The sequence below is a fragment of the Eucalyptus grandis genome, chromosome 4 (assembly GCF_016545825.1).
Source record: "Eucalyptus grandis isolate ANBG69807.140 chromosome 4, ASM1654582v1, whole genome shotgun sequence".
Classification (NCBI taxonomy): Eukaryota; Viridiplantae; Streptophyta; class Magnoliopsida; order Myrtales; family Myrtaceae; genus Eucalyptus; species Eucalyptus grandis.
The window spans coordinates 3,220,807-3,246,659 of record NC_052615.1 but is presented as its reverse complement, the minus strand read 5'-3'; the positions used below and the strand labels follow the sequence as shown (position 1 = coordinate 3,246,659).

At 38.8% G+C, this 25,853-nt stretch overlaps 2 protein-coding genes, 2 long non-coding RNA genes and 1 pseudogene across 6 annotated transcripts; 4 read left to right on the top strand and 1 right to left on the bottom strand.

The window, feature by feature from the left end:
- The first annotated feature begins 247 nt into the window (after nucleotides 1–247).
- Nucleotides 248–2,564, top strand: LOC104440687 (annotated as a pseudogene).
- A 20-nt stretch (nucleotides 2,565–2,584) lies between these two features.
- On the top strand, nucleotides 2,585–3,862 carry LOC120292870 (2-succinylbenzoate--CoA ligase, chloroplastic/peroxisomal-like). Of its 2 annotated transcripts, none has more exons than XM_039311389.1 (2): nucleotides 2,585–3,158; nucleotides 3,390–3,862. In XM_039311389.1, the coding sequence occupies exons 1-2, from the start codon at nucleotides 2,987–2,989 to the stop codon at nucleotides 3,677–3,679; spliced, it is 462 nt and encodes a 153-aa protein (XP_039167323.1). In that variant the 5' UTR covers nucleotides 2,585–2,986; the 3' UTR covers nucleotides 3,680–3,862. The 2 variants fall into 2 exon arrangements, 1 of the variants encoding a protein (XP_039167323.1); XR_005550485.1 differs by having other exon boundaries at nucleotides 3,025–3,158; nucleotides 3,293–3,531.
- A 9,516-nt stretch (nucleotides 3,863–13,378) lies between these two features.
- LOC120292871 lies at nucleotides 13,379–16,575 on the top strand. The gene is made up of 3 exons (XR_005550486.1): nucleotides 13,379–13,590; nucleotides 14,563–14,681; nucleotides 15,969–16,575. It is a non-coding gene; the product is annotated as an uncharacterized LOC120292871 (long non-coding RNA).
- Nucleotides 16,576–16,890: 315 nt separating this feature from the next.
- Nucleotides 16,891–18,337, bottom strand: LOC120292937 (cyclin-B2-3-like). Its single transcript, XM_039311500.1, has 7 exons — nucleotides 18,329–18,337; nucleotides 18,106–18,270; nucleotides 17,926–18,018; nucleotides 17,605–17,842; nucleotides 17,481–17,506; nucleotides 17,124–17,257; nucleotides 16,891–17,005 (listed from the first exon to the last, which is right to left on the bottom strand). Exons 1-7 carry the CDS (start codon nucleotides 18,335–18,337, stop codon nucleotides 16,891–16,893), a joined length of 780 nt encoding a protein of 259 aa, XP_039167434.1.
- Nucleotides 18,338–19,601: 1,264 nt separating this feature from the next.
- Nucleotides 19,602–23,406, top strand: LOC120292873. 2 transcript variants are annotated; one of them, XR_005550489.1, is made up of 5 exons: nucleotides 19,602–20,350; nucleotides 20,613–20,705; nucleotides 21,015–21,068; nucleotides 21,173–21,278; nucleotides 23,020–23,406. It is a non-coding gene; the product is annotated as an uncharacterized LOC120292873 (long non-coding RNA). The 2 variants fall into 2 exon arrangements; XR_005550488.1 differs by having other exon boundaries at nucleotides 19,602–20,705.
- The last annotated feature ends 2,447 nt before the right edge of the window (nucleotides 23,407–25,853 follow it).

Here is a 25,853-nt window from a genome sequence, read left to right as displayed (position 1 = left end):
GGTAAGGTAATTCGCAAAATTTAATTGTGGTCGATACTTTTCTATTCGATGAAAATTGAGGATTGCCTTCCTTTACTTTTCCGGATAAGTGACTTTTTTGCCTATTTGAATTAATTGAATCTACGAGTCCCTCACCAATATCATTATGCATAAATACATCAGAAATCTGCCGACCCAATAAATAATCACAAATCGGAAAAATTCATGATTTCACGTTCCCGCCTTCGCCTCGTTGCAGGGCGCGCGCTGCTTTCCTTCTCGCCGCCGCTGGGTCTCGACCTCCATCGCCGCCCTCCTCTTCCCCGATCGCCACCCGACTAGACCGCTGTCCAATTCTTGGGCTTTTGGCGGCGGATTGTGGCTCGACTCCGGCCTGTTTCAGACCCTCTCTATCTAGGGTCGACGAGCTCGTTTTCGTTTCGAGTTGAGATGAGGAGGAGTAGAAGAAGGCGATGAGGGAGAAAAAGGTGGTGAAAAAGTATCACCCGCCGGATTTCGTCCCTTCGAAGCTGCCCAGGCTTCGGAGGTCCAAGAATCGGCAGATTAAGGTTCGGATGATGCTTCCGATGAGCATTCGATGCAACACCTGCGGCAGTTACATTACAAGGACACCAAGTTCAATTCCAGGAAGGAGGACGTCGTCGGCGAGGTCAGTTGCACACCTTCGACTCTGTTTCCCATTCCAAATTGTCGACTCTGTTCTAATTCTCGGTGTTCTTTTGTTTTCGCGAGCAGACTTATCTGGGTATCCAGATATTGAGGTTTTACTCTAAATGTACCCATTGCTCTGCTGAGCTCACCGTCAAAACCGATCCACGCAATTCTGATTACCTCATGGAGTCAGGGGCCACGAGAACTTTTGAGCCCTGGCGTCTGCAGGATGAGGTACTAGATCTCGTCTTTTGAATTTTCTGTTTTTTTTTTAACAGTTTGTTGATCTTTGGGAAGTGTGTGACTCGGGCCTCTTCATTTGGGTCTGGGCAGGCGGTGGAGGGTGAGAAAAGAAAAAAGGAGACTGAAGAGATGCATTATCGCATCAAGTACTTGGAAAATGAAACTTTAGATTCCAAGAGGGAGATGGACACTCTGGCGGCGCTTCATGAAATGCAATCTGTGAATGTGAGTTTCTTGATTTGAATATGTATTTGTGCAGATATCGATATATGGTAATTGATTTCCTTGTTTTTCTGTTGCTTAGAACTTTTGATATTCTTGTGGTGCTAACGGGTGGGCATTATTTTTTCCAGTCTGGGCGTGCAACCGTGAGCACAGATGCAATGCTGCAGGGCTTACAACGTACATCTGCTGCAAAGGTATAAGTTGTTTCCCATCTGCTTTAAATTAGCATTCTGAATAAAGTGAGGAGGGTCAAAGCTCCGGCCGATCTCACTACGTAGAATTCATTGCTCTTCTTACTTCAACTTCGACCTGATTGTTGGATTATCCCTGACTTTGTTGGTATGACGGGAAGGGAAATTGGAGGGAGAGGACGAAGTGTTTACTAAATCAATAGTAATCCACGTTAGTATTCTTTCTACATTTCATTGAACTTTGTTTTCATTCTTTGCATTTATACTTATTGCTTTCCTGAAACTTTCTTGTAGACATCCAAAAATTTCGTCGGTAGGATCGAACATGAAGATTTGACTCAACCTTATGCTAGTAATGATGAATCACTGGACAATACTCTCAAGGTTAGTAATGCTCTAATTGTCAGCATATTTGCTTCCCCGTCGGCTATCTTTAAGGGTGTGAATTTATTGAGAACAGTCTTGAATGTGTTGTGCATGACTTCTGGTTGAACTGGTCATTAGCTTAATAAGGTGCTTATGTAGCAGTTTATAAAATGTAAATGGTACTTTAATCTATATATAATCTTAGTTATATCTAAAAGTTTGAGCTCGTTCGAAGATACTATATTGCAAATTCTTTGTTTTTGTGATAATTGATCCCTCTTTCAGTATGGAATATTACAATTGTCTTGCTTCACTTACATTAGATGTATATGCATTGACAATGTGATCTGTAAATATGCGGCTTTCTTTTGTGTTGATCACCTATTGCTTAAGATACTTTGCTGACCTTACTTCTGAACAAGACTCCCTAGATAAAGCTTCTTTGTCCATATTTCTTGGCAATTTTTTTGAGGGTTTTTCAAATAAGAGGATTACATTGTGTGATATTGCTTTCTATGTAAGATGTTGTCTTGCATTCCATTACTTAATAGATTTCTTTGGGCGTAGGTTCTGGCTATAGAATTACTTCTCTCTCTGATTTTCACAGGTGTTGTCACTATGTCAATTATATGCCACTTTGATGCATAAGTTTGGAAAAATGTGGCATTGATAGTTCGTAGTTATGCATGACACTTGCTAAGTTTTCATTTCTAGATGTCTAGCTTTACTGGGCTTACTGGCTTCAGGGACTACTGGGAAGCCAAAAGGAGTTGCCGTAAGCCATTCAGCGTTGTTCATACAATCTATGGCAAAAATAGCCATATGTGGTTACAGTGAGAATGATGTATGCCCTTTCCAAGTTTCTTCTCTTTTATTGTCTTCATGCTTGTTTGGCAACCGGAAATTCAATAATCATTGTCAAGATAAGTCTCAAGTGATTGTTTCCATATTTGGAAGGTCCACAGGCAATTGGAGTCAAGAGTAATATGACAAGTGAATTTCTTTTTATTCAATTTTTGCAGGTTTATTTGCATACTGCTCATTTGTGCCACATTGGGGGTCTCTCATTGGCCATGGCCATGTTAATGGCTGGAGCTTGCCAGGTCTTGATGCCCCAGTTCGAAGCTAAAACAGCCATTGAGGTTATAGAGAAACAATGACGTCACTGCTTTGATCACTGTTCTGGCCATGGTTGCTGATCTAATATCCTTTCTCAGGTTATCTACAAAGAGCGATCTTTAACGAGCAATGTAAATATTAAATATAATGTGTAGAGAGCATCGGCCGTTACATTATCTAAGTTCCAAGTTATGCTTTTCGAGGGGTACTTCTGCTTAATTCCTAGTTTCCTTAGGGAGAAGGGACCATGGAAAGGAAGAGACTGTGTCAAAAAGATATTAAATGGTGGAGGAAGTTTGTCAACTGATCTTATCAAAGAAGCTGGCAACTTCTTCCCAAGAGCTAAGATTCTCTCGGCCTATGGTGTGCATCCTCTAAACCATAATGCTGTTAATTGTACAACGTTGATGCTAGTTGGAGTAGAACCTGCTAGCAAAGTGCATTGAACTTCTTTCCCCATCATACTATTTTTTCTCCTTTGTTTTCTCAATATGCAGGAATGACAGAGACTTGTTCTTCACTAATGTTCATGACTCTCTATGACCCACATTTCTCGTTTTCCTTACCAGCCCCTTCATTTTCATGTCAGAACAGATCTCAGTTCAGTTCAAACACCACGAGGCATTTGTGTCGGCAAACCTGCCCCACATGTTGAATTGAGGACAGATGGTGATGATTCAATTGGCATTGGGAAAATTCTAACCAGATGTCCACATTTGATGATTGGATACTGGCATCAAGTTCGGTCATCAGTCTCTAACAGTCATTCATGGTTTGACACTGGTGATGTTGGTTTCATTGATGAGCATGGTCAGGCGTGGCTCATTGGTCGAGAAAGTGGTCGGATCAAGACTGGGGGAGAAAATGTTTACCTGAAGAGGTAATAGAATTTATCATGTATGAATTGGTTTAGAAATGATTTTCTTTTTTTTCTCTGACCAAGCATGGATTTCTGATAGGTAGAGGCAAATATTGACCCTTTTTATTTTTCTATGTTTTCAATGATGAACCTATTTATTTTCTCAAAATCATGTTTAGCTACTGTGAAAAGATGTACTCTCAGCTCATTTTCCTGGGACGTGCTACTTGTTTTGCAACATAGGTAGAGGCAATATACTGTTCCAACATCCAGGAGTAGCTGGAATCGTCATCGTAGGAATTCCTGAAGCTCGCCTGACTGAGATTGTTTTTGGGTGTATTCATGTGAAAGAGAACTGGCTTTGGTCTGATAAAAGCCATGAACTGCGAGTTGAAAAAGAAGAACGTTTGTTGTCTGATGAAATTCTTCGACAGTACTACAGATACAGGAACTTAACAGGGTATTGCTCTTTCAAATATCCAGCTACTTCGATCCTAAACTCTCTCTCTGTCTCTCTCTCTCAAACACACAACCCATGCACACGGCCACGTGAACTTCTAGGCGTATGTTGATTGTTTAATGTTTTATCCATCATTATCGATCTTATCAACCAAAATAATATATCATTAATTTCTTTGCAGGTTTAAGATACCAAAAACTTTCATTCCTTGGAAGAAGCCTTTGCCGACTACTACGACAGGAAGAATACGAAGGGATGAAGTTCGCCAGGAAGTTGTTTCTCATGTTCGGTCCATACAAAGCAATTTATGACTGCTGACATTGTGACTTCCCAGTTGAATGATGAAATATGAAATGTGAAATAGGATTTTGCATCAGCCGTGAAATTTAGGAAGAAAGATGGTGGGGAATTAAGGTTTTCTGTTCGAGGGCTTTGAAAGAGCCGATAAGCTCGAAATCACCTCTACAGCTATTACCAGAACCCTCTAAAACCAAAGAGCCGCTTAACACAAATACCTCATCAGACACCAAAACAAGATGCTGTTAAAGGTCTCTTAGTTCTCTCAAAACACAAAAAAAGTAAGCTTGAAGACACAGGATATGCTAAACTTGGTCTTCAAGAGAAAACGAGCCGGTTCAGCTTTAGCTATGTAGTCATATCCACTCGTGCAATACATATTATACACACATTTGACACACCTCCTCGCTTTTTGATGGAAAGTCACCATCAGTCTTGAGCATTCCCTGTACAAAGGAAAATTAGCCAAAAGGAAATGACCCTAAGTCCCTAGAGGATATAAACAGAAAAATATAATAAACAATAAATTGAAGTCTCTCGCTTCTTACAAGATTTGTCAGGCACTACAATTGGTTAAATTATACTGCATGGCTTACACCCTTTAATAGCGGTATGGGCAGTGTTACTTGCAGCGGCAACCGATTCTGAAGGTCGAAATGTGAGTGTCTCATGCTAAACTAGGCAAAAATCAATGAAGAAAAAGGACAAGTGCTTAATCTGGTTGGAGGTACAAATAAACACCCAAATCAAATCGTGTTTGATACTAATGAAATAAGATCAAGGAAAAATTCCAAGTAAGGGCCTCTTATTTTCTCAAATAAAAGCTTAAAGTGGATTTTATTTCAAATAAAATCCTGAAGTGGTTATATCAGTCTTAAAGAAGGGAGTTGAAGTGATTATAACTATTTCAAATAAGGGCATAGTCTCTCTATCTTTGGGGAGGGCCAGTAGGCCTTTGCCCAGACTTCAGCAACCCTATCGACCGTCGTCGCTGCCCCGCTGGCGATGGGGTGGTAGCCATAGGGGGGAGGTTGCCTTCCCGCTTGTGTTTTCCCTTTTTTTAAGTTTTAGTTTTATTTAGTTTTCTACGAAAAAATAAAGAAAAAGGAAAAAATTCAATAAACCCCCATAAAGATAGGCCTGGTTCGTTCCTCTTCCTGGGCCAAGAAGGACGCTCGCGACTAGGGTTTCCTCGTCTGTGGTTCGTTGCGGATCACAGGAGCCTTGACCGGTGGTTGGGGCTGATCTTTGGTGGATAGGACCTCCGTCTGACCCTCTTTAATTCCCCTAAGGTGGTAGCCTGGTATGTGTTCCTTTTGGGCCATCATGGGTTTACTCAGCTAGGGTTTTTTTGTTCTGCTCTGTTGCGGGTTCCTGCTATGTTGTCTTTCATTGGTTATGGCCCAAGCTGGAGAAGGCCCTAGTGGCCGAAGCCCCTCTCCTCTTCTCCTTGGTCGCTCGACTTAAGTGGGAGCCTCTTAGGAGGTTGCTGATTGTGTTGTCCCGCCCATGGCTGCTTCTTCGAAAGACCAGGTGGCTTAGTCCTCCCCTGTTCCTACTGGGCAGCGAGGGAGAAGTCGTGCCAGGTCCAAATCTAAGTTTCCTCATCAGAGTGTGTTAGGGCTTCCCCTTGCCAGTCGTGGCTGAGTCTCCTGATAGGTTCTCTTGGCCTAAGTCCTCTTCCAGATCCTTTACAATGGCCTTAGTGTGGGAGGCGTTAAGACCTAGAAAGAACTGTGTCCCTTGGGCTCACTTTATCTGGAATAATGCCATTGCTCCCAGATACTAGTTCAACCTTTGGCTGATTACCAAGAACCGCCTTTCTACTTAGGCTTTACTCATTTCTCATGGAAGAATTGATTATGAAGTGTGTGCCTTCTGCAATTATGCTCCTGATTCGATTGACCATCTCTTCTTCGAGTGTCATGTTCCTGCGACGCTTGCTTTCTTTTGGGTGGGGAGATGTAATCTTCCATGGCGTAACAGGTCGTGGGCAGAAAATCTCCTTTGGGCTTTGAAATATTTATCTGGTAAGGACTTTTTCCACTCAATTGCCCGTTTCTCTTTTGGGGCCATGTGCCATCTTATTTGGAAGAAAAGGAATAGCATCATTTTCCGGGGTGAAGTGCTTGAGGTTGCGGCCTTGAAGAATCATCTCATAAAAGTCGTCAAGGACAAAGTACTAACCTACAGCAAGGTGCCTAACAACCCGAGAAATAGGAGGCTTCAACGAAGGTGGGGATTTGACCCTTCAGTCTTCGTTGCTGGCCCCGTTAAGCTCTAATAGGATGCTGGGTTTGTTCTTCGCTAGCTCGATTAGTGCTAGGGTTTTGCTCCTGTCCTTCGTCTAGACGTTGCTGCACCTGTTGTGCTCGTACTGCTTTTGGATGTGTACCCCTTTTGCTTCCTTCGAACTTGGGGGCGTCTGCTCTTGTTGTTGCTGATTGTCTCGGTTGTTTCTTGTTTCTTTTACACTGGCTCCCTTCCACTCGGTTGCTCGTGTGCTTTTTGAGTGAAAGTTTTTGGTGACAGTCTTTTGTATAGTTGGCTTTTCCTCTTTTTATTATTACCTTTACCAAAAAAAAAGGAAAAAATTTAAAAAGACGAAATTATCCTTCACAGTTGATGAGTTCAAGTCTTTATTTGAGATTGATATGGTTACTTGATCCTTTATTTAAAACAATGGCCCTGTTTGGTTTGACTTTCAGAAGGAGTTTTGGGACTCTAAAGTCCCTTGGCCAAATGCAAACGCGTTTGGTTCATTTTTTTGAGCGACTTTGGCAAGATGCAATTGCATCTCTAAATAACTCTAAGGGCCTTTAGCTCAATGCAAGGCTTGAGGTACTTTGAGAAATTGTATTTTGGGAATGCAAATAGCTCGGTTACTGTTCATCTTCTCCAACTTCTCCAACTAACCGTTGTTGATCGAAGGTCGGTGGTCATGGCGCGCGCCGGCGACCGCCGCCTAAGGGTCACTCGACCTCGCCGATCGTCGCCGGACCTCGGTGACGCCCGGATCGCGTGACCCGGGCAACCGATGGCTTGAATCGCACGACCTAGGCGGCCGCTTGAGGTCGCGGGACCCCGGGCGACGGTTGTCGGGGTCGGGCTACCCTGTGACGGTCACACTGGGTTGCGCGACCTCAGCGGCCGTCGCCAGGTGCTCGACCCCGGTGACGGCCTCTTGAGGTTGCGTGTCACTGGTCGTGCGACCCCAAGTGTCGGCCGCTGAGGTCGCGCGACCTCGGCGGCCGACGCTGGGGGTCGCGCGCCTGGTGGGCGACCTCGCGACGGCAACTGGAGGCAATTTGGCCGTCCGCGGCGATCCGGCGGTCCGCCCAGATCAAATTTTGGCCGGTCCCGTAGCCCGAGACTTAAAAATATATATATAATTTTTTTTTTTTTTTTTTTAAATTTAACAAAAGTCCCTTTCAAATGCAATTTTTTACCAAATAGTATTTTCCCAAAGTCGTTTCACAATGCACTTCAAAACTACAATTTGCCAAACGTTATTTTCATTTTCACAAACCCTTTTAGCTCAAATGTATTTGCATTTTCCTAATGACATTTGCCCAAAACTGAACCAAATGGGCCCAATGTCTATTTTGGGCCCTTATTTGAAAAAATGAAGGCACTTTGGACCCTTATTTGAAACATTGTCAATTTCAAGTCCTTATTTGAAAAAATGAGGATAACTCAAACTTTTATTTGGAATTTTCCCTAAGATCAATTTATTCGACAAAAAAAAAAAAAATCAATTCATAAAAACATCAAATAACATTAATAAAACCAAGTACCTTCTCATCAGATTTAGTTTCCTTAAGGAACTTCCACATAAATGTGGACGAAGTCGCAATTGACAAGTCATATTCTGTAGTGTTCAATATCAATTCCTCGTGCATAATGCTAAAGGACGAGGAGAGTTATGTAAGAAAAGAAAAGTTAATATAGAAATAAAAACAGAAGCAAAATGAGGAATGGCCTACCATTTCTAGAATCTCCTGTACAGAGCACGACATCTCCACAAGGCACAATGTAAGTGCCAAGTTGGAAAACAAATCAACACAAAGGATGGATCGTCTTATTCCAACATACTTAACAGCCAATTGTAGGCCGGCTACTCTAACCAAATTCACTTTCCTCTTTTTCACTGGATGAACGGCCAAGTAGGAGTAGAAAAGATTGCTAGATATAGAGCCTTGGTTGGGAACTCAAACACCTCGTGTGCCTAATTATGCGACCAACGTCACTTTTCCCGCCAAATCCCTCCTTTCCTTTGTGATTTCAATTATCCAATGGAATCCCTTTAATTTTTTTTCCTCCTTCGAATATTTACATTCATTCAAGTATTTGTTAAATTGTTTTCCCCTTCACTAGGATGAGAAAGGGTTAGAATCATGATCCGCGTCGGTTTTTAACTATAATGGAGTGCCTAAGCTAAGCCTTTCTCGAGATTGATGGAGTGCCTAAGCTATGCTTTTCTCAGGATCGATCACTCGCTCACCTGGATCGTAAAGAGAGAAAGTTTAAGGAGAGTAACTTTGTGAGAGAATGCTTTCTAGAGTAGAAATATTTAGATGGATACAAATGAGAGGGAATGCTCCCATATTAATATAAAAAACTCTATCATTCAACCTTTACTGACTATAGATCTAATGGATGAGATTGCATCTCCCCATCTACCAACTACTGACATATATGCAAGAATGCTCTAGAACTCGGGACAATTACTATATCACTAGTCCTTGGGAATGTTTCGAGGACCCTAGGTGACTTGACCTGGTCTTCTTGGATCACACACAGTCCTTCGATCACAGGAAACCTCACAACCGTGACACAACAAAGACTTTTATGAAATAAAACGCTTGGGTACTCTAAACCAAGTTCTCTCAATTCGACTAATGGTACTTTTTCCCGCCAAATCCCTCCTTTCTTTTGTGATTTCAATTGTTCAATCAGGATCCCTTTAATTGTTTTTCTTGTTGGAAATTTCCTATAATACAGACTTATATTAATTAATTGATTTTCTATTTTAAATAATTGGGTTAATGAATATTTCAATATTTGTTAAACTCTTGAGTGATCTTATTACATTGGGTTTTGGCATTTATTAATAGGGTTAATACCCTAAAAAACCCCAAACTGGTACACCTGTGACAAATTTACCCAAAACCATTTTTTTGACCACTAAAAACCTTAAACTGGTATACTTTTGACAAATTTACCCCAAATTGGTACACTTGTGACAAATTTACCCTCTGTTAGTATTCGTTAAATTTTACTTTCAAATTATTAAGTTAAATAACACGTGATAGTTAACCGGTATACCAATTTGGAATTTTACGCTTCGTTTGTCATAGTTTACAATTTTTGTGATTTTTTTTTTGTGGTATTAATCTAATTTAGCGGAGTGTATATTTGTCACAAATTTACTAGTTTTGGGTTTTCTGCGGCGAATAAATTATTTTGGGGTAAACTTGTCATAAATGTACTAGTTTAGGGTTTTTATGGTCAGTCAAGGTAAATTTGTCATAAGTGTACTAGTTTGAGGTTTTTCATGGTCAAAAAAAAGTTTGTGGTAAATTTGTCATAGGTGTACAAGTTTTTGGTTTTTCAGGGTATTAACCCATATAATAATGAGCCTAGTTAAGTAGCAAAGTGTAGGCACTTTGTGTTTAACCGAAGCCCGTAATGTGAGGGGTGATTCGGTTTTGTTAAGTACCCTCTCTAACCTATAAAATTGTAGGTTATATTTATCAGATTAAAAGTTGTTATACTGAAATATGCCATAGAGAGGAAGATTTGACATTCCAATAGATTTCTGGTATCGGATTGATCTATTTTTCTTCAAGTGTAGCAATAGCTCAAATAGATTCGTTTTAATTCCGCCATGCTTATCGATTTCGTGTTTTACAATCATATATTGATCTAATTGTTCTTGATTAATCAATAAATTATGTAAATAATTTTCCACATTTCCTCCTTTGAATATTTACATACATTCAAGTGTTTATGAAATTGTTTTTCCCTTCACTAGGATGAGAAAAGGTTAGAATCAAAATCCCTTGTCCTTTAAATCGATTTAACTAAGTCGAACAACGCATGCACTTAGAATTTTCTAAGTGCAAAACAACTGAAATTTTTAGCAAAGTATGAATCTCAGCACATAGGTTCGCACATAATTTTTAACAATTTTTGAAATATAAATTATATTTAAATTTTCACGGGATAGTAAAAAGTCAATCTTTACCTCATGATTTTGGTAAAGAAAGTATCAAATTCTTTTCTAATGGAAGATAATTATACCAACCATCCGTTTTTGGGGAAATAATAATAAAAAAATAATACTTATGGTCTCTGACATACAAGGAAGAGGAAGACAAAATATATTTTCACCTTCATTTCAAAGGCCACACTAGCCTATTATGTGGAGTCAGACTATCTTCCTTCCTAGCTGAATATTTTTTAGCTTTGTCAAGGCGAATTGGAAGTCGTAATATGACGTAGTTCAATTGTTTCTTTATGTATAAGAAGGCTAACCGAAACGTCCTTCTAGGAAGATTAATTTTCTTGAATTTTTTTGGAAAAAATCACCGAGAACCCTAAACTATGCCTACCGAAACACATTTATTTCAAATGTTTTTTAATGACACAAAAAACCTCGAACTTGTACAATACATTTATCTCAAACTTTCTTTTTGTGGCACAAAAAATCCTAAATTTGTACTCATGTGATATATTTATCCCAAAATTTAAGATAAATGTATAAGTTTATGATTTTTTGTGTCCAAGTTTGAGATTTTTTTTTATGTCATAAAATAAGTTTCGAATAAATGTATCACACATGTAAAATTTGGGGTTTTCGATGTCATAAAAAAATGTTTGGGGTAAATGTGCCGCAATGGGCATAGTTAGATTTTTTTTATTATAACTTTTTCCCTTTTTAAAAAATCATATAGTGGTAATGAACTTTTTTCAACATTACACGAGATACATGAAAAAAAAAAAAAAAACAGACATATATCTAAGTTTTCAATGATAAAAGTATATAAAGGGTGCTATAAGGTATTACGTGGTGAGCATTTTATAATTTCACCGTACAAAAAATTGAGTTACACCACATTCATGTGTATTTTTACGTCGTGCAATAAGAGAATACGCAAATGATAAGCATAATTGAGCAGATAAATAAATGTTAAAACAATCCCTAAAATAAGTTTGAACAATACATACAATAATCTAGTGGAAACAAATGGTTTATGAGACACATGTTATGTGAGTATGTGCACTTTTCTCATTTAAAAAAAAAAGAAGACTCTCTCTCTCCCTCTCTCTCAAATACGGTGATACCCCTCAATTAAATCCCTCATTATAGAGCTAATTAGGTCTCAATCAATGGATGCAAAAAATTGCCAAAAAATATCCCCTAGTTTTTCTTTGATATAATAACCCACTTTGAAATATATTTCTATTTCAACAAAAAACAAAATATCTCTACCCATCTTAGATTTTTTTCTGAAATTGATTTTGGAGGTGCCAAATTTTCAGATTTGCTATTTATTTTAGCGTTTGTTAGTGAGCAATTGAGAATGGCATGGGGTTCACTATCTATCAAATATTACAAGCGAACCCGGTGTTTATGTTAATTACTAATTGATGACCCGATGCATGAATTTAATAATGTAATTATTAAATTTGAGGAGGTTTTTTTTATCGTTGTTAAAAACTCCTTAAATTTCATTCAGTAATAATGAAGGAGCACGTGAGATGGACTTCAGAACGCAAAAGATCCCGAGGGTTTGTAAGGGAATTTCGAATTTGGGTCTTAACGATCTAATTAGCCACACTATTAGATGATTCTCATATGATTTTCACTCAGAGCAAAGTCAGGTGTATCATCAATTAAAATAAGAAGTTTAAGATTTTATGAAACCACTACTATATATTTTGAATGCCAGGTTTACTTTTTAAATGCCAGGTTTACTTTTTAAATATTCTAATCAACATAATGTTTGAGAAAGTTGAGGGACGCATTATTGCTTATTTATTTATCCAATAGTATAAATTCTGTGATAAGTGAGTATAATTTGTACGCTTGGATAGATATCAAGAATGGGAGAAGAACAACGTAAATGCCGTAACTTTTGTATGGTGCTCACCTGATTGTCATAACTCTTCTTTCCCTTACTTAAGTATCACAACGGAGTAAAATCAATCATTTGAATGTTATTTCTGACAAATTATTCGACATGGATTTTTTGAATTTTTTTATTTTTTTGTTTTTATTTTCCCCTTTTTTAGAGTTGTTGAGGGTTGCCATAAAACCCTCCCCTAGATTTATTTTTATGTCATTGCCAAATTACCCTAATGAATTGTAACTTTTTTTTTTTGGCGCATATAATCGTCCTCATGAGAGTAATTTACATGTAAATTATATGTTCTTAGCTTTTCTTTAGAGGCCTTTCTTTCCCATTGATTGTTGTAAATTTTCTAGTTTCCACCGTTCGTAATATTTTTTTAAAGTAATATACCTAAGTTAATAATAAATTTATTTCGTACCATTGTTAATAAAATACTTAGTTTATAATGTAAGCTGAAACAAGTTGGTGCTCGTAACTTTTTTAATATCGTTTAGCCATGACAAAAAATCTTACAAAGCAAATTTGATTGATCATTTTTTTAATGAAATAATTAATCGCTATAATTTATATTTAAATATTTTTGGTCGATGAAATTTTTTAATTCATTTATGTTTATAAGCAACATAGGTAACTATTTATAAAAAAAATTTTTTAAATTATTGATCTTCTTAAGCCTAGGAGTTCCTTTCATGTCATGGGAATTAGGATAAGGGTACGCGACTCTCCGTAGGATGCGACAACGATGTTCCACGTAACGTTGTCTTGGCTTTGTCCTTTGTCGTGGAAGCTTTTCTTCCCAATATCCACGCGCAAGGCCAATCAACGCATGACACGTCTCCCACGCTTTTCTTCAACACCGACGCAAGAACCTCCTCCCCGAATTCGCCTTCCGACTCCGGGCGGTCGTCTCGCATCGCCACCGCGAGGCGGAATTCCCCGGTCGCCGTCGCCGGCGGCCGCCAAATGGCTGAAACCCAGTTCGTGGAAGCCGTTTCTGGGCTCGCTCGTGCTCTGCTTCGAAGTCTCTGCGTAAAACAGGTCCAAATTTTCCATTTTCGGCTTGCGTAGATATTGTTGTCCGTTTGGCCCAGCATTCATCCGTAGGAGGTGCAGATAGTTCGGCAGATTATCTTGTCCCGTGAGCTGTGGGTTTTGACAGAATCTTGCTGCCAAAGAATGTCTCTGTCCTGTCATGACGAACTCTAGTCTTCGATGAATCGATGTAGTTGGGCGAAACTTGAAATGGGACAGAAAGCCGGTGAATGATTTTGAGATGACTAGAATCGATGTTGCAGTGCCGATCATCAGCTTCACTTCTTGCTTTGATGAATCGATCATCCATTTCTTCTCTTACTAGCGTGAGCTATGATTCCTTCTCTCCTTCTTTCATCCTCTAAAGTACAGATGGGTGAGTCGAGTTCTGCAGAACTAATCAGTGAAGGGGTTAAGTCCTCTGTATTGGCAATTATGCATCTGTGAATGCATAAATTGGATAGAACAAGAATTCATGTTCGATATTGGAAAATGACTTGTCAAATTTTGGGTACATGAGAGTGGCAAGACGTCAGTCCATACAGAGCCGACTTCCCGACAATTTTAGTATGATGAATAACTAAATCTTTTATAATCTTTACCTTTCGATGCTCCAGTGAAATCTTAATTAGACCCGTGCATGAATGGAATGCTGTGTAATGGAACCTAAGCGCGAGACATACTAAAGTTGTTGCAATTAGTGCATGGGAAGTGTAACCATGGGTGATGACTTTGTGGAAGTGGAAGAACAGAAAGGATGATGAGGTCTTTTTTATCATATTAGGTTGGAGGGGAAATCATCCAATCTCAGTACCTTAGTTGCCGAAATTAGCAGATCTCAGTGCCTTAGTTGTCTCTTTTGTTAGCCAGAAATTGAGAAAGTAGGGGAAAGCAGCTAAATGTCTTGATGATGGCGGTTGTTTTATGATGTGTACATCTATTTAATGGTGTTAATTCATTCTAAAATCTTGACTGTAGAGTGCAAATGAAGCTACATTGGCCATGTTAGCCATAACCCTGGAGATTTTGGTGACAGACGGGAGTTTTATTAGCTGGTATTCTGAGATCCACAAGGATGGTATACCTTCTCTATAATGGTATGTTCCCTTGGGCTCCCTCTCTTCGCCATATTCAAGAAATGTGAATGTTATGTCACTGTCTTGAAGTCTTAAGTTGTCAAAGGACGAAAAAAATTTATGTTACCCATCATGCAATGTATAAAAACATGATATACTTAAAAATCATGGATCCAGCCTTTCCTTTTCATGTGCTAATATCAACTATGGCATGCTAGATATGCATCCAATAACTCCTGAGTTCCTTTTCCACCATTGACTACCTCCTGGGCTTGTGATGGTGCTGTTATAGTATGCTTCACCTCCGGTATAGTCTTTACTTCCTCTTATTGCCAATAAAAAGTGTTTTTTGTGGTCTTCAAGGGGTAATTTTTTGGGAAAGATTGGTTTTTTACTCTTCAGTGAAGTGATCGATCCTATTTAGAGATGGATGAAGGTGCAAGCACACCCATACACCCATGGGGATATAGAACTGGCTTTTTGTAGCTTTATTATCTACTTTGAAGTCTCAATCATAAAAACTGATACCAGATGGCTCTTTTTTTGGTTCGATTACCCACTCAAAAAGTTCCAATCATATCAATTTTGTCAAAGAGCAAACTGCACCAGATTTGTAAATATATACGACTTTCTTTTGACTTGATTACCTGTTACCTAAGATACTTTTTCTTTGGTCGAAACTTAAGATTCTTTACCGACCTTACTTCTGAACAAGACTCCCTAGAAAAAGCTTCTTTGTCCATCTTTCTTGGCAATTTCTGAAGGGTTCTCAAATTTGACGATTACATTATGTGATATTGGTTTCTAGTTTCAAAGGTTGTCTTGCACTCCGCTACTCAGCAGATTTCTTCGGGCATATGTGGTTACAGTGAGAATGATGTACACCTTTTCCAAATTTCCTAGTTCCAGCGAAGTTCCCTGAACTAATATACTTTCTAAGGTTATCTACGAAGAAGGAATTTTAACGAGCAATTTTAATACTGAATATCATGTGTAGAGCGCATCGGCCACCTACATGGTCTACGTTTGAAATTGTGCTCTTCTAGTGGTCCTTTTGTTTAATTCCGAGTGTCCTCAGGGAGAAAGGACCGTGGAAAGGAAAAGATTACGTGAAAAAGGAGCTGGCTACTTCTTCCCAAGAGCTAAGAATATTCTCTTGGCCTGTGGTGGTGCATCTTCTATAAGCTTATATGCAGTTAATGTCACTACTTAAATGCTAATTAGAGTAGTCCCTGCTAGCAATGTGCCTTGAACTACTCTGCTCATTATACTATTTTTTCCTCTTCCATTTTTTTTCACAATACGCAGGGATAACAGAGACATGTTCTTCGCTAATATACATGACTCTCTATGACCCACATTTCCATTTTTCCTACCAGCCCCTTCATTTTCATGTTGGAACATATCTCAGTTCAGTTCAAAGACCAAGAGGCATATGTGTCCGCAAACCGGCACCACATTTTGAATTGAGGACAGACAGTGATGATTTTATTAGCATTGGGACAGTTCTAACCAGAGGTCTGGATTTGATGATTGGATACTGAGGTCAATTTCTGGCATCAGGCTCTAGCAGTCATTCATGGATTGACACGGGTGATGTCGGTTTCATTGATGAGCATGTTCGGTTGTGGCTCATTGGTCAAGAGAGCAGTCGGATCAAGACTAGAGGAGCAAATGTTCACCCTGAAGAGGTACTGGACTGTATCATGCATGAATTGGCTTACCAATAAAATCGTTCTTATCTCTGAGTAGCTTTAGATTTGTTGATAGGTCTAAATGTGATGCATATTTTTCTGTCTTCAATACCTGTTTCAATTTCTCAAAATGATGGTCAGCTAAAATGATAAGATGTAGCCTCAGCTTATTTTCGTGGGAATGTTCTTGTTTCATAACAAGGGCGGAGGCAATATTTTTACATCCAGAGTCACTGAAATTAAACATAACCATGTACATCTTCATAGATTCGAAACTTGTTTACATGAAAATAACACTAGCAAGGTATAGATCTTTACAACTGAGAATCATGACTTTCTGTTCAAGGGCTTTGAAACTGCCGATAAGCTGGAAATCATCTGTACAGTACCAAGACTCGGCTCTTACCTAGAGACCCTCTAAAACCAAAAAATCTCTTGGCGCAAATACCTCAACACCAAAACAAAATACTGTCAAGTGTCTTTTAGGAGAAACAAGATGAGCTTAAAGGTGATGAATATGGCCCTGCTAAATTTGGTCAAGAGAAAATGGCTTTAGCTACCCAGTTGTATCTCCTCGTGTTGTACTTCTTGTAAACACTTTTGACACTCCTCGCTTTTATATGGGAAGTCACCATCAATCTCGAGCATTTCCTATACAAAAGAAAAGTAACCGGAAAGAAATAATCCATTAGATTCCTAAGTGCCTAAAGGAGATAAACAAAGACACGAAGATGTAATAAATAATAAATTGAAGTCTCTCGCTACTTACCAGATTTGCCCGACATTACAACCGGTTAACTGCTCATAGATTTTACTACATGGCTTACACCTTCTAACAGTGGCATGGGCGGTGTAAATTGCAGCGGCGGTTAATATCGAAGGTCGAAATGTGCATGTTTCATACTGAATTAGGCAGAGATCAATGAAGAAACAGGACAAGTTCTTGATCTGGTTGGAGGTACAAAAAGAAACCCAAATCATTTTCTATACTGATGTATTAAGATCAATTCATGACACCATGAAATAACAAAAACAAAAACAAAAACAAAGTACCTTATCATCGGAGTGAGTTTCATTAAGGAACTTCCACATAAATATGGATGGAGTCGAAATTGACAAGTCATACCCTAAGGTCTGCAACATCAAGTACTCCTACATATTGCCAAGGACAGACAGAATTATGTGAAAAAGAAAAGTTAATGGAGATAAGCAAAATAAGGAATGGTATTCCGCTTCACTCTAAAGCTTACCATTTCTAGAATTTGCTCTCCGGAGCACGAAGGGCATGAAGTAAGCGCCAAGCAGGAAAACGAATGGACACAAGGAATGGACTCTCTTATTCCAGCATATTTGGCAGCCAATTGTAGGGCGGTCACTCCAACCAAAATCCCTCTCTTCTTTTCCACTGGATGAAAGAGCCAAAAATCGATCGAAAAGATGGATGGCAAGATACATCGCCTCAGTTGGGAACTCGAACACCTCGCGTGCCTATTTATTCAGTAAGAAATTAAAATTGCGAGTTTTTCACAACTTTTAGTACAGGAAAGATGGTAAAATTTCATTCTAGTTACCTCAATCAACCACTCCACAAAAAATGCTCTCGACTTCTTACCAAAGCCGTGCTTCAGTCTAGCAATTAAATTTGGTTTTATGCACATAGATTTCTGCACGGAATAATTCAGTGACTCAGCATGATTTCACTGTAAAGTGACAAAATTGGAACATAATCAGGCAATAAATAAATAGTTCACCTCTTTCAATTTGTAAAAGGCGCATATATCATCAACGTACTCGTAGGCTTCCATGGGAACATTAGCGTCATCATTTACATCGCTCTGAAAAGGACAAGCCTTATACGGGTCGATATGGCGGATCGACAACTCCGAAGACGAATCCTCTGTTTCCCTACCTTCAACCTACAATGAGGGAGGAAAAATTGAAAAACCTCAACAAGTCGGTCAAGAATGATAGAACTTCACGCATTACTTGAAGCTCTGAAATTTCATGTACACTCCAATAAACACAATGATCAGAACAAACGCTAGATGAATCTTGTTGGCGATCCACTTACATTTACATTTGCTGGAAATTTTTTCGGATAAATCTCGGCATTGACCGGTTGGCATTGGTGACTGGTCAGAAAAATCATCAGAGAAAACAGAGTAAGCAAGATCATAATACCCACCGGAGAAATCGTAATGGAAGGAGATTTTGGACTAACATGCAAGAGAAAAAAAGAAAATGGCCACCAAAAAAAAAAAAAAAACAGAGCAGCAGACGTACTATCTGAGATGCCCTATCTTGATGCGCGACATAGGGCCCAGAATATTGCGCATCTGCTTCAATTCAACGCGTTTCTTGCAGAGAACGGCCTTACCCTTAGCCTTACGCTTGTCCAGTGGGATTGCGCAGACAGGTTTCGCCGCAATAGAACTCATGGTCGGACGAGTATTAGCGGAGAGAGAACGAGACAAATCTCTAGACAGCAACAGCAGAGCAAGAAGACAGCAGCGAGACAACTCTCTAGACAGCAACAAGAGAGCAAGGAGACAGCAGCGAGAAGCTTAGAGACAGAGGGGAAGAGAGAACCGAGAATGGGTGAGGAAGACTGAGAAGATATGTACAAGATGCAACGTTCTAAAATAGGAAATTCCGAAAGTTTTTGCACCGAATATTTCAATTTCTAATTCCTATGTCATGTAAATTTTATGGTACTTGCCCGTCGACTTTTCTAAGCTCGAAAATGTCTAATGTGTGTACAAGATTTTTAATAATTTTTGGAAATTGATATAATATTTATATTTTCACGGGAAAGTGAAAAAAAAAAAATTACCTTTTATGCCAAGATCATTTTGTACATCCTTTTGGTAAATAAAATAAATATTTACTTTCTGATGGAGAATGATTCAGTTGGAGGCCGTTTATAAGGAAATAATTAATAGAATGACAATTTGTGATCTAATATATAAAGAAAAGGAATAAAAATAATACTTTTCCCTTAAAAAAATGAGGTTTCCTTGCCCGTTGAGAACTACTACTATAACATGATGCGATTTCCTTAAAATTTTGGCTTCGAATATAAATATCGACGGTATTTATGTTTGTAATCCATCGATGAAAAAATCCACTGGAAAAGTGAAGGAAGAAAAAAAAATCATGCTAAAAAATGACACGTGGAATTCTGTATGAAATGCTTCATATGAGTCACTGCTAGTGGGCTCAATTTTTAGTTCGTAGCGGTCCACGTAGTCATTCCCTGAAATTGACCGTCGACGACGACGACGACGCCGACGACCGCCGCCGCCCTCCGGTGATCCTCGCCGGCGCCGCATTCTCCGGTACGTCTCCTGCCTCCGCGTCGACGCCCGCGGGAGCCACATTTCTCGAGCTCGCAGTGTCCGCCGGTGGCTCCGGTCGGCGTCTTTCCGGCGCGAGGCACTGCCCTCGAGGTCTCGACCATTGCTCGCCGGGTTTCTTCGAGTGGAAGCTCGTCGCGAAGATTCGGCGTCGGGGATTTGGGATACTGTAGCGACTCGCCTCCGGTTTCGATGGCGTTTCCGCCGTCCTGGTTCGATTGGAGTTCGAGAGGAGAAGGGGATGGGAGGACGAAAGAGGGCGGCCAAGCATTACCCGCCGGATTTCGACCCTAAGAAGCTGCCTAGGGTTCGGAGGTCCGAGGATCAGCAGGCGAAGGTCCGGACGATGCTTCCGATGAGCATCCGGTGCGGCACCTGCGGGAACTACATCTCCAAGGGCACCAAGTTCAATTCCAGGAAGGAGGACGTATATGGGGATCCGGATAGTTAGGTTTTACTTCAAATGCGCCAAGTGTTCTGAGGTTTTGCGTTTTGGGAAGAATTGAACGTGACTTGTGCTTCTTCATTTGGGGGGTTTAGGCTGGTGGTGGAGAGTGAGAAATGTAAGAGGGAGGCTGAAGCGATGGGCGATGGGCGATGCAATTAAGTCAGAGATTGAGTCTAATATGTAGTTACATGGGTAAACTGCAAACATTTATTGGGGTTGGCTTTTCATTTGTATGTATTAACCTGTCATATTTCATGATATATTCCAGCCACTGTGACATGCTAGATGCTTGGCTAGTTTCATCCAATAGAAAAAAACGAAAGAGGAGTAAATCTTATTGTTCTTTCGGGTCACAGTGGACTGTGTACTGCATGCCTTCTGGTTTTGTGTGTCTCTTGAATTTCAGATTATATGGAAAGTCAGAGATACCAATTATCTGCCTGCTAGTTTGCAGGAAAAGAATTTTAAACTAAGAGATTCATTCATTCGATAGCAACAATGGAGCCTTATCCTACTATGTGCAGTTGATTCTTCATCACTTCATTTGGTAATCTATCCTATCTAATAGGATTCTGGAGATCTATGTTTTGTTCTTCTGTTCTGTCAAATTAAGTGACAACAGCTTAATTGTTCATGTTTTTTCTCACTCTCAAAGAATCAATGGAGCTCACTTGTTAGTCTAACAGTAGTTTCGGCAGTGGGAAATGGGTGATGTTAATTCAGTTGCCTTCATGGTTGCGTGAGTTAGAAGTTTTACTCCATGAGTTCACTTGATTGTTAGAACTTTTACTCCATGAATTAGAATTTATTCCAAACTGTGGTCCAATTCCTATCCCTGACTTTGTTGCTATGACAGGAAAGGAAATTGGAGGAAGAGGATGAAGCACTTACGAAATCAATAGTATTCAATGTTAGTATTAAACCGCCCTTCTTTATTTGATTTCACTTCTCTGAAATGAACTATCTTTCATTCTTTTTATTTATACCTATTGATTCCCTGAAACTTGCTTGCAGACAACCAAAGATTTTTGTCCATAGGATCGAAGATGAAGATTCAGAGGATGAGGACTATCTGACTCAACCTTCTTCTAGTAACAACGAATCATTGAACACTCTCAAGGTCACCAATGCTCTAATTGTCAGCATATATGCTTCCCTGTCGACTACCTTCAAGCACGTGAATCTGTTGAGAACAGTCTTAAATGCGTTATGCATAAGTTCTGGCTCATTTGCTTAATAAAATAAGGTGCTCATGTATTAGTTTATTGAATGTTGATGGTACTTAATCTACATATAATCCATGAGTATATCTAAAAGTTTGTGTTTTTATGAAGATACTCTACTGTAAATGCTCTGTCTTGGTGACCATCAACCCCCGATTCAGTATGGATTAAGTTTATAATTGTTTGCTTTACTTGCACTAGATGTATATGCATTGACATGTGATCTGTATAGCATACTTTTCTTTGCTTAATCTGTGTCATCTTATGTGATTAATCTGTGTCACATATATTCAGACATTTGCATGTCGAAGAATCAGCAACTTGAAAGAGTAAGGAGTTAGAAAAATTACTTGAGAACTTTTAGGACCTAATCATGGACACCAAGAGACATTCTAAAGTTTTTAGATCATAGTTTGTTAATCACCTGTCATCAAGCAAAAAACGAGTCTGTTAATTGCCAGTACATGCATGTATTTCCAACTCTTGATGGAAATATATGCCAAAACTCTCAGAAAGAGCATGATTCACTGGTTTGCTGATTGTGTATGCACTGTCGATAAAATTGATAGTACCTTGATTTGATAAATTGTAAAGGTGGTCATGCTTTGTGGATTAGATTGTCTTCGATGGGGTTTCTTGATTCTTCTCTAAAGAATTACTAGTGTTCTTCAAATCTCCCCTCTACTTAAGAATACATGTTGTCAGCATATTTGCTTCCCTGTCAGCTACCGTTAAGCGTATCTATTGAGAACAGCTTTAAATGAATTATGCATAAGTTCTGGCTGAACTGGTCATTTGCATAATAAAATAAGGTGCTCATGTATCAGTTTACAAAATGTATATGGCACTTTATCTACTTTTAATCCATGGGTATATCTAAAAGTTTGTGTTCGTTTGAAGATACTCTATTGCAAATGCTCTGTTTTGGTGATCATCAACCCCGCGATTCAGTATGGATTAAGTTTACAATTGTCTTGCTTTACCTGCATTAGATGTATATGCATCGACATGTGATCTGTGTAGCATGCTTTTCTTTGCTTAATCCATGTCATCTTATGTGCTTAATCTGTGTCACATGTATTGTCAGACATTTGCATGTTAAAGATTCAGCAACTTAAAAGAGTAAGGATTTAGAAAAATTACTTGAGAGACCTAATCATGGACACCAAGAGACGTTCTAAAGTTGTTAGATCATAGTTTGTGAATCTGTCATCAAGCAAAAAGCGAGTCTCTTAATTGCCAGTACATGCATGTATTTCCAACTCTTGATGGACATATATGCCAAACCTCTCAGAAAGAGCATGATTCTCTGGTTTGCTGGTTGTGCATGTGCTGTTGATAAAACTGATAGGACCTCGATTCGATAATTAGGAAAGGTGGTCGTGCTTTGTGGATTAGATTGTCTTCCATGTGATTTCTTGATTCTTCTCTAAAGAATTACTAGTGTTCTTCAAATCTTCCCTCTACTTAAGTATACATATTACCAAGTTGGTTTCTTTTTCTTTGTGTAATTTGTTAGGATATTGTTATAGTCGTTTTGGGTTTAAGGCGAGGATAATTTGTTGATTTAATATGGAATTGTCTTTTTTTGTTGAGGCCTCGAGAAAAGCTTACTTATATGTTTAATTTGAAATGCAGAAGATGAAATTTTCCGAGGAACTTCTGGACAAGCCAGTGGATTCCTTGACAAAAGCTACTTCCAGTGACATCTCGAATGACAGAGGCGTTGCACGTTTTTTGAACATGTTTTAATTACGTTAGCTCTTCTGAATGACGGATGCGTTGAGAGAGGCTGGGCACTTACCTTTTCCTGCGAGCGCATTGGATTGTAATAAAATGAAGACTCCCTTCATGGAAGTAGACTGGACTTGCATAAAGTAACTTTTTTCCATGCGGTGGTGGTTGTTTGTGCAAGTTTTCTGGTTACATGAGGATCTATATGGGATAGAAATAATTATTGCTGGGTTGTGACAAACTCATGTCTCTGTTCCTTGTTCATTGATTCATATTTTGTTTAACCGGAAATTATGTGGGTTCACTGGACTGCAGCGAGAGTAAATTGTCGTCCAATTCTTCCTCTGTGCGAATTGCTGTGGTAAAGAAAGCTGGTCCAACTTCTAGCCCGAGCATTGCACTCCAGTCTTTATGTCAATATGAAAGTAGTGATGATAAGGATTGAACCATTGGATACCATTTGTCTTCTTGATGTAGTAGCAGTTTTTTCTATTCTGTATCCCCTTTAATTTCTCACGGAAGGAAAAAGAAATGCGAAACTGATGGGAACTTGGTCCGCATTGTCCAGATCATCATAATGTATGTTGCAGAATATGGTAAGTATCAGCCAATGTCGATGTCTTCAGCTACAGGATTCTCTTGCTCGAATTGTTAACAGGAAAGAGATCCACGGAGAGCATGTATATGGACAACTTCAACCTCCATTGTTTCATCGAAACGGCTGTTCCAGATAGGCTCGTGCAGGTCATAGATCTCTTACTAAATTCGAAAGAAGAGAGGGAGTTGGAGGACAACGGCAACATAAGCACGTGCTTGGCTATGATCCTTCAGATCGAGGTCATCTCTTCGGCTGCATCGTGAACGGATGGACTTCGGAGACGTTGTCGCTGAACTGCAACAGGCCAAAACTTTCCTGCTTGGACGAGAAACAGAGTGACTGAGAGAACATGGTAGTCTAGGAGATCCCCTCGTTGGGGCAACATGTCTAGAGGCGGAGAGAACAAATGTGGGTAGATGTGATTATATAATTAATGTGTTGTTAAATCTTGTTTGTGCACACATAGATTTGTAGATCAATTAATAAATTTATGAAAGAGTAGATACGATCTTACACAATTTTTTGTCTTATTTTCCGAAGTAATAGATCAGACAAGTGAGGAAAAAAAAATACAAAATAATATTCTCAATAGGTGAATTTAGATGTATTAACTGTTCTATCAAATTACGTCTAAGATAATAAATTATTTACATTAATATTGACAGATTGTTTGGGGAACATTGTGTTAGATCAAGTGGGATAATAATAATAATATTTTTTTAATCTTTGCCAATTAATGTAAACTGCGGCCTAATTAATGCCAAAAAAGATGTGGGAGATAATGAAATTTGTCATGATTTGGGCTCAGCCTCAAGACTTGATCAACCATTGAGATGGTTAGTAGACAAGATCAAACCCTATGACTGTCCTAGCCTAAGAAATTAGTGTAAGATAATTGTCACGAGTCAAGAGGATACAGAACTATACCTAACTCTTCACTATAAAAGGTGAGGGAATAGGCTGAACTTACCCTAACGAATCCCACTTTGATTCCAACGAGTTAGAACTTTGTCAGACATCCTAGTTGGATATGAATAGTCCAGCATCCTACCGCCAGTAAGTCAAGTAATACTCATGTTGGAGTAACCTGCTACCAATCCATGACAGGGTCATTTGTTAGTGAATTTGAAAAAATCATAATGAGACAAAACATATTAATAATGTCATAAATATAAATTTTGCATCCATATCTTCTCCCTTCGTGAGAGTTCCTTTTAGGCATTAAAAGGAAGCATCATGCATAAAAATATATATGTACATATATTGTGATTAACGGAACAATGTGATGTAATTTAACAAAATTACATATGTGTGGCGTGCATAACTAAATTTTTTGGAGCAGAATTGATGGACTTCGTATTAAAAAAGAAAATAGATAATCACAGCAAGGCTCGATCGACTAAAAGATGTTGCTGTGAATCAAATTTTATTTAAAAAAACAAGATAGGAAACTTCTCTAACATTAATCAATAAAAAACGTCATAAAAAAATTAATCAATTCTAATTACTAGACAAAGTCAAGCAACTATGCATTATCAAACTAAGCAACTGAACTAATAAAGGATTATCTATAAAATGGATATGTTAAAGCGGGAAATAAGAATGCTTTAATGAAGAGAGTTGCACTAAAAATAGAAATTTCTCCAAGATTACCATGATAAACATTCCCACATGCATACTTTAAACATGAGTAGCCTCTTCTCTACTCACTTCACATGAGGAAAGCAACAATCACAATGCCAAGATGACAATCTCATCACAATAAAGATAGTCTTAGCTCAGTGAAAGTTTTTTTCGCCACAATAAAGATAGTATTACCACAATGAAGATAGTTTCTTTCTTTCTTTATTTTTTGTTATCTTCCTATTCTTGAAATGAAAAAAAAATAGATTGTCTTTGGTGATCTCTTTCTATATTAGGAAAAACAAAACGTTGCATATAAATAATGTAGGCCACTAAGTTTACGTATGTTTTAAAAGGACTTCATATGCAGGGGCAAAATCATGGCCCTACCTACCGCTTGCCCTTTTCGTGTACAATTTTTTTAAAAGAGTTTTGACTTGATAGGTTTGGAGTGGGCTTTTAAAATCCTCCTTTTAAGTTTCCTCACTTGTTGAAAATCATTGCAAGGTGGTGCATT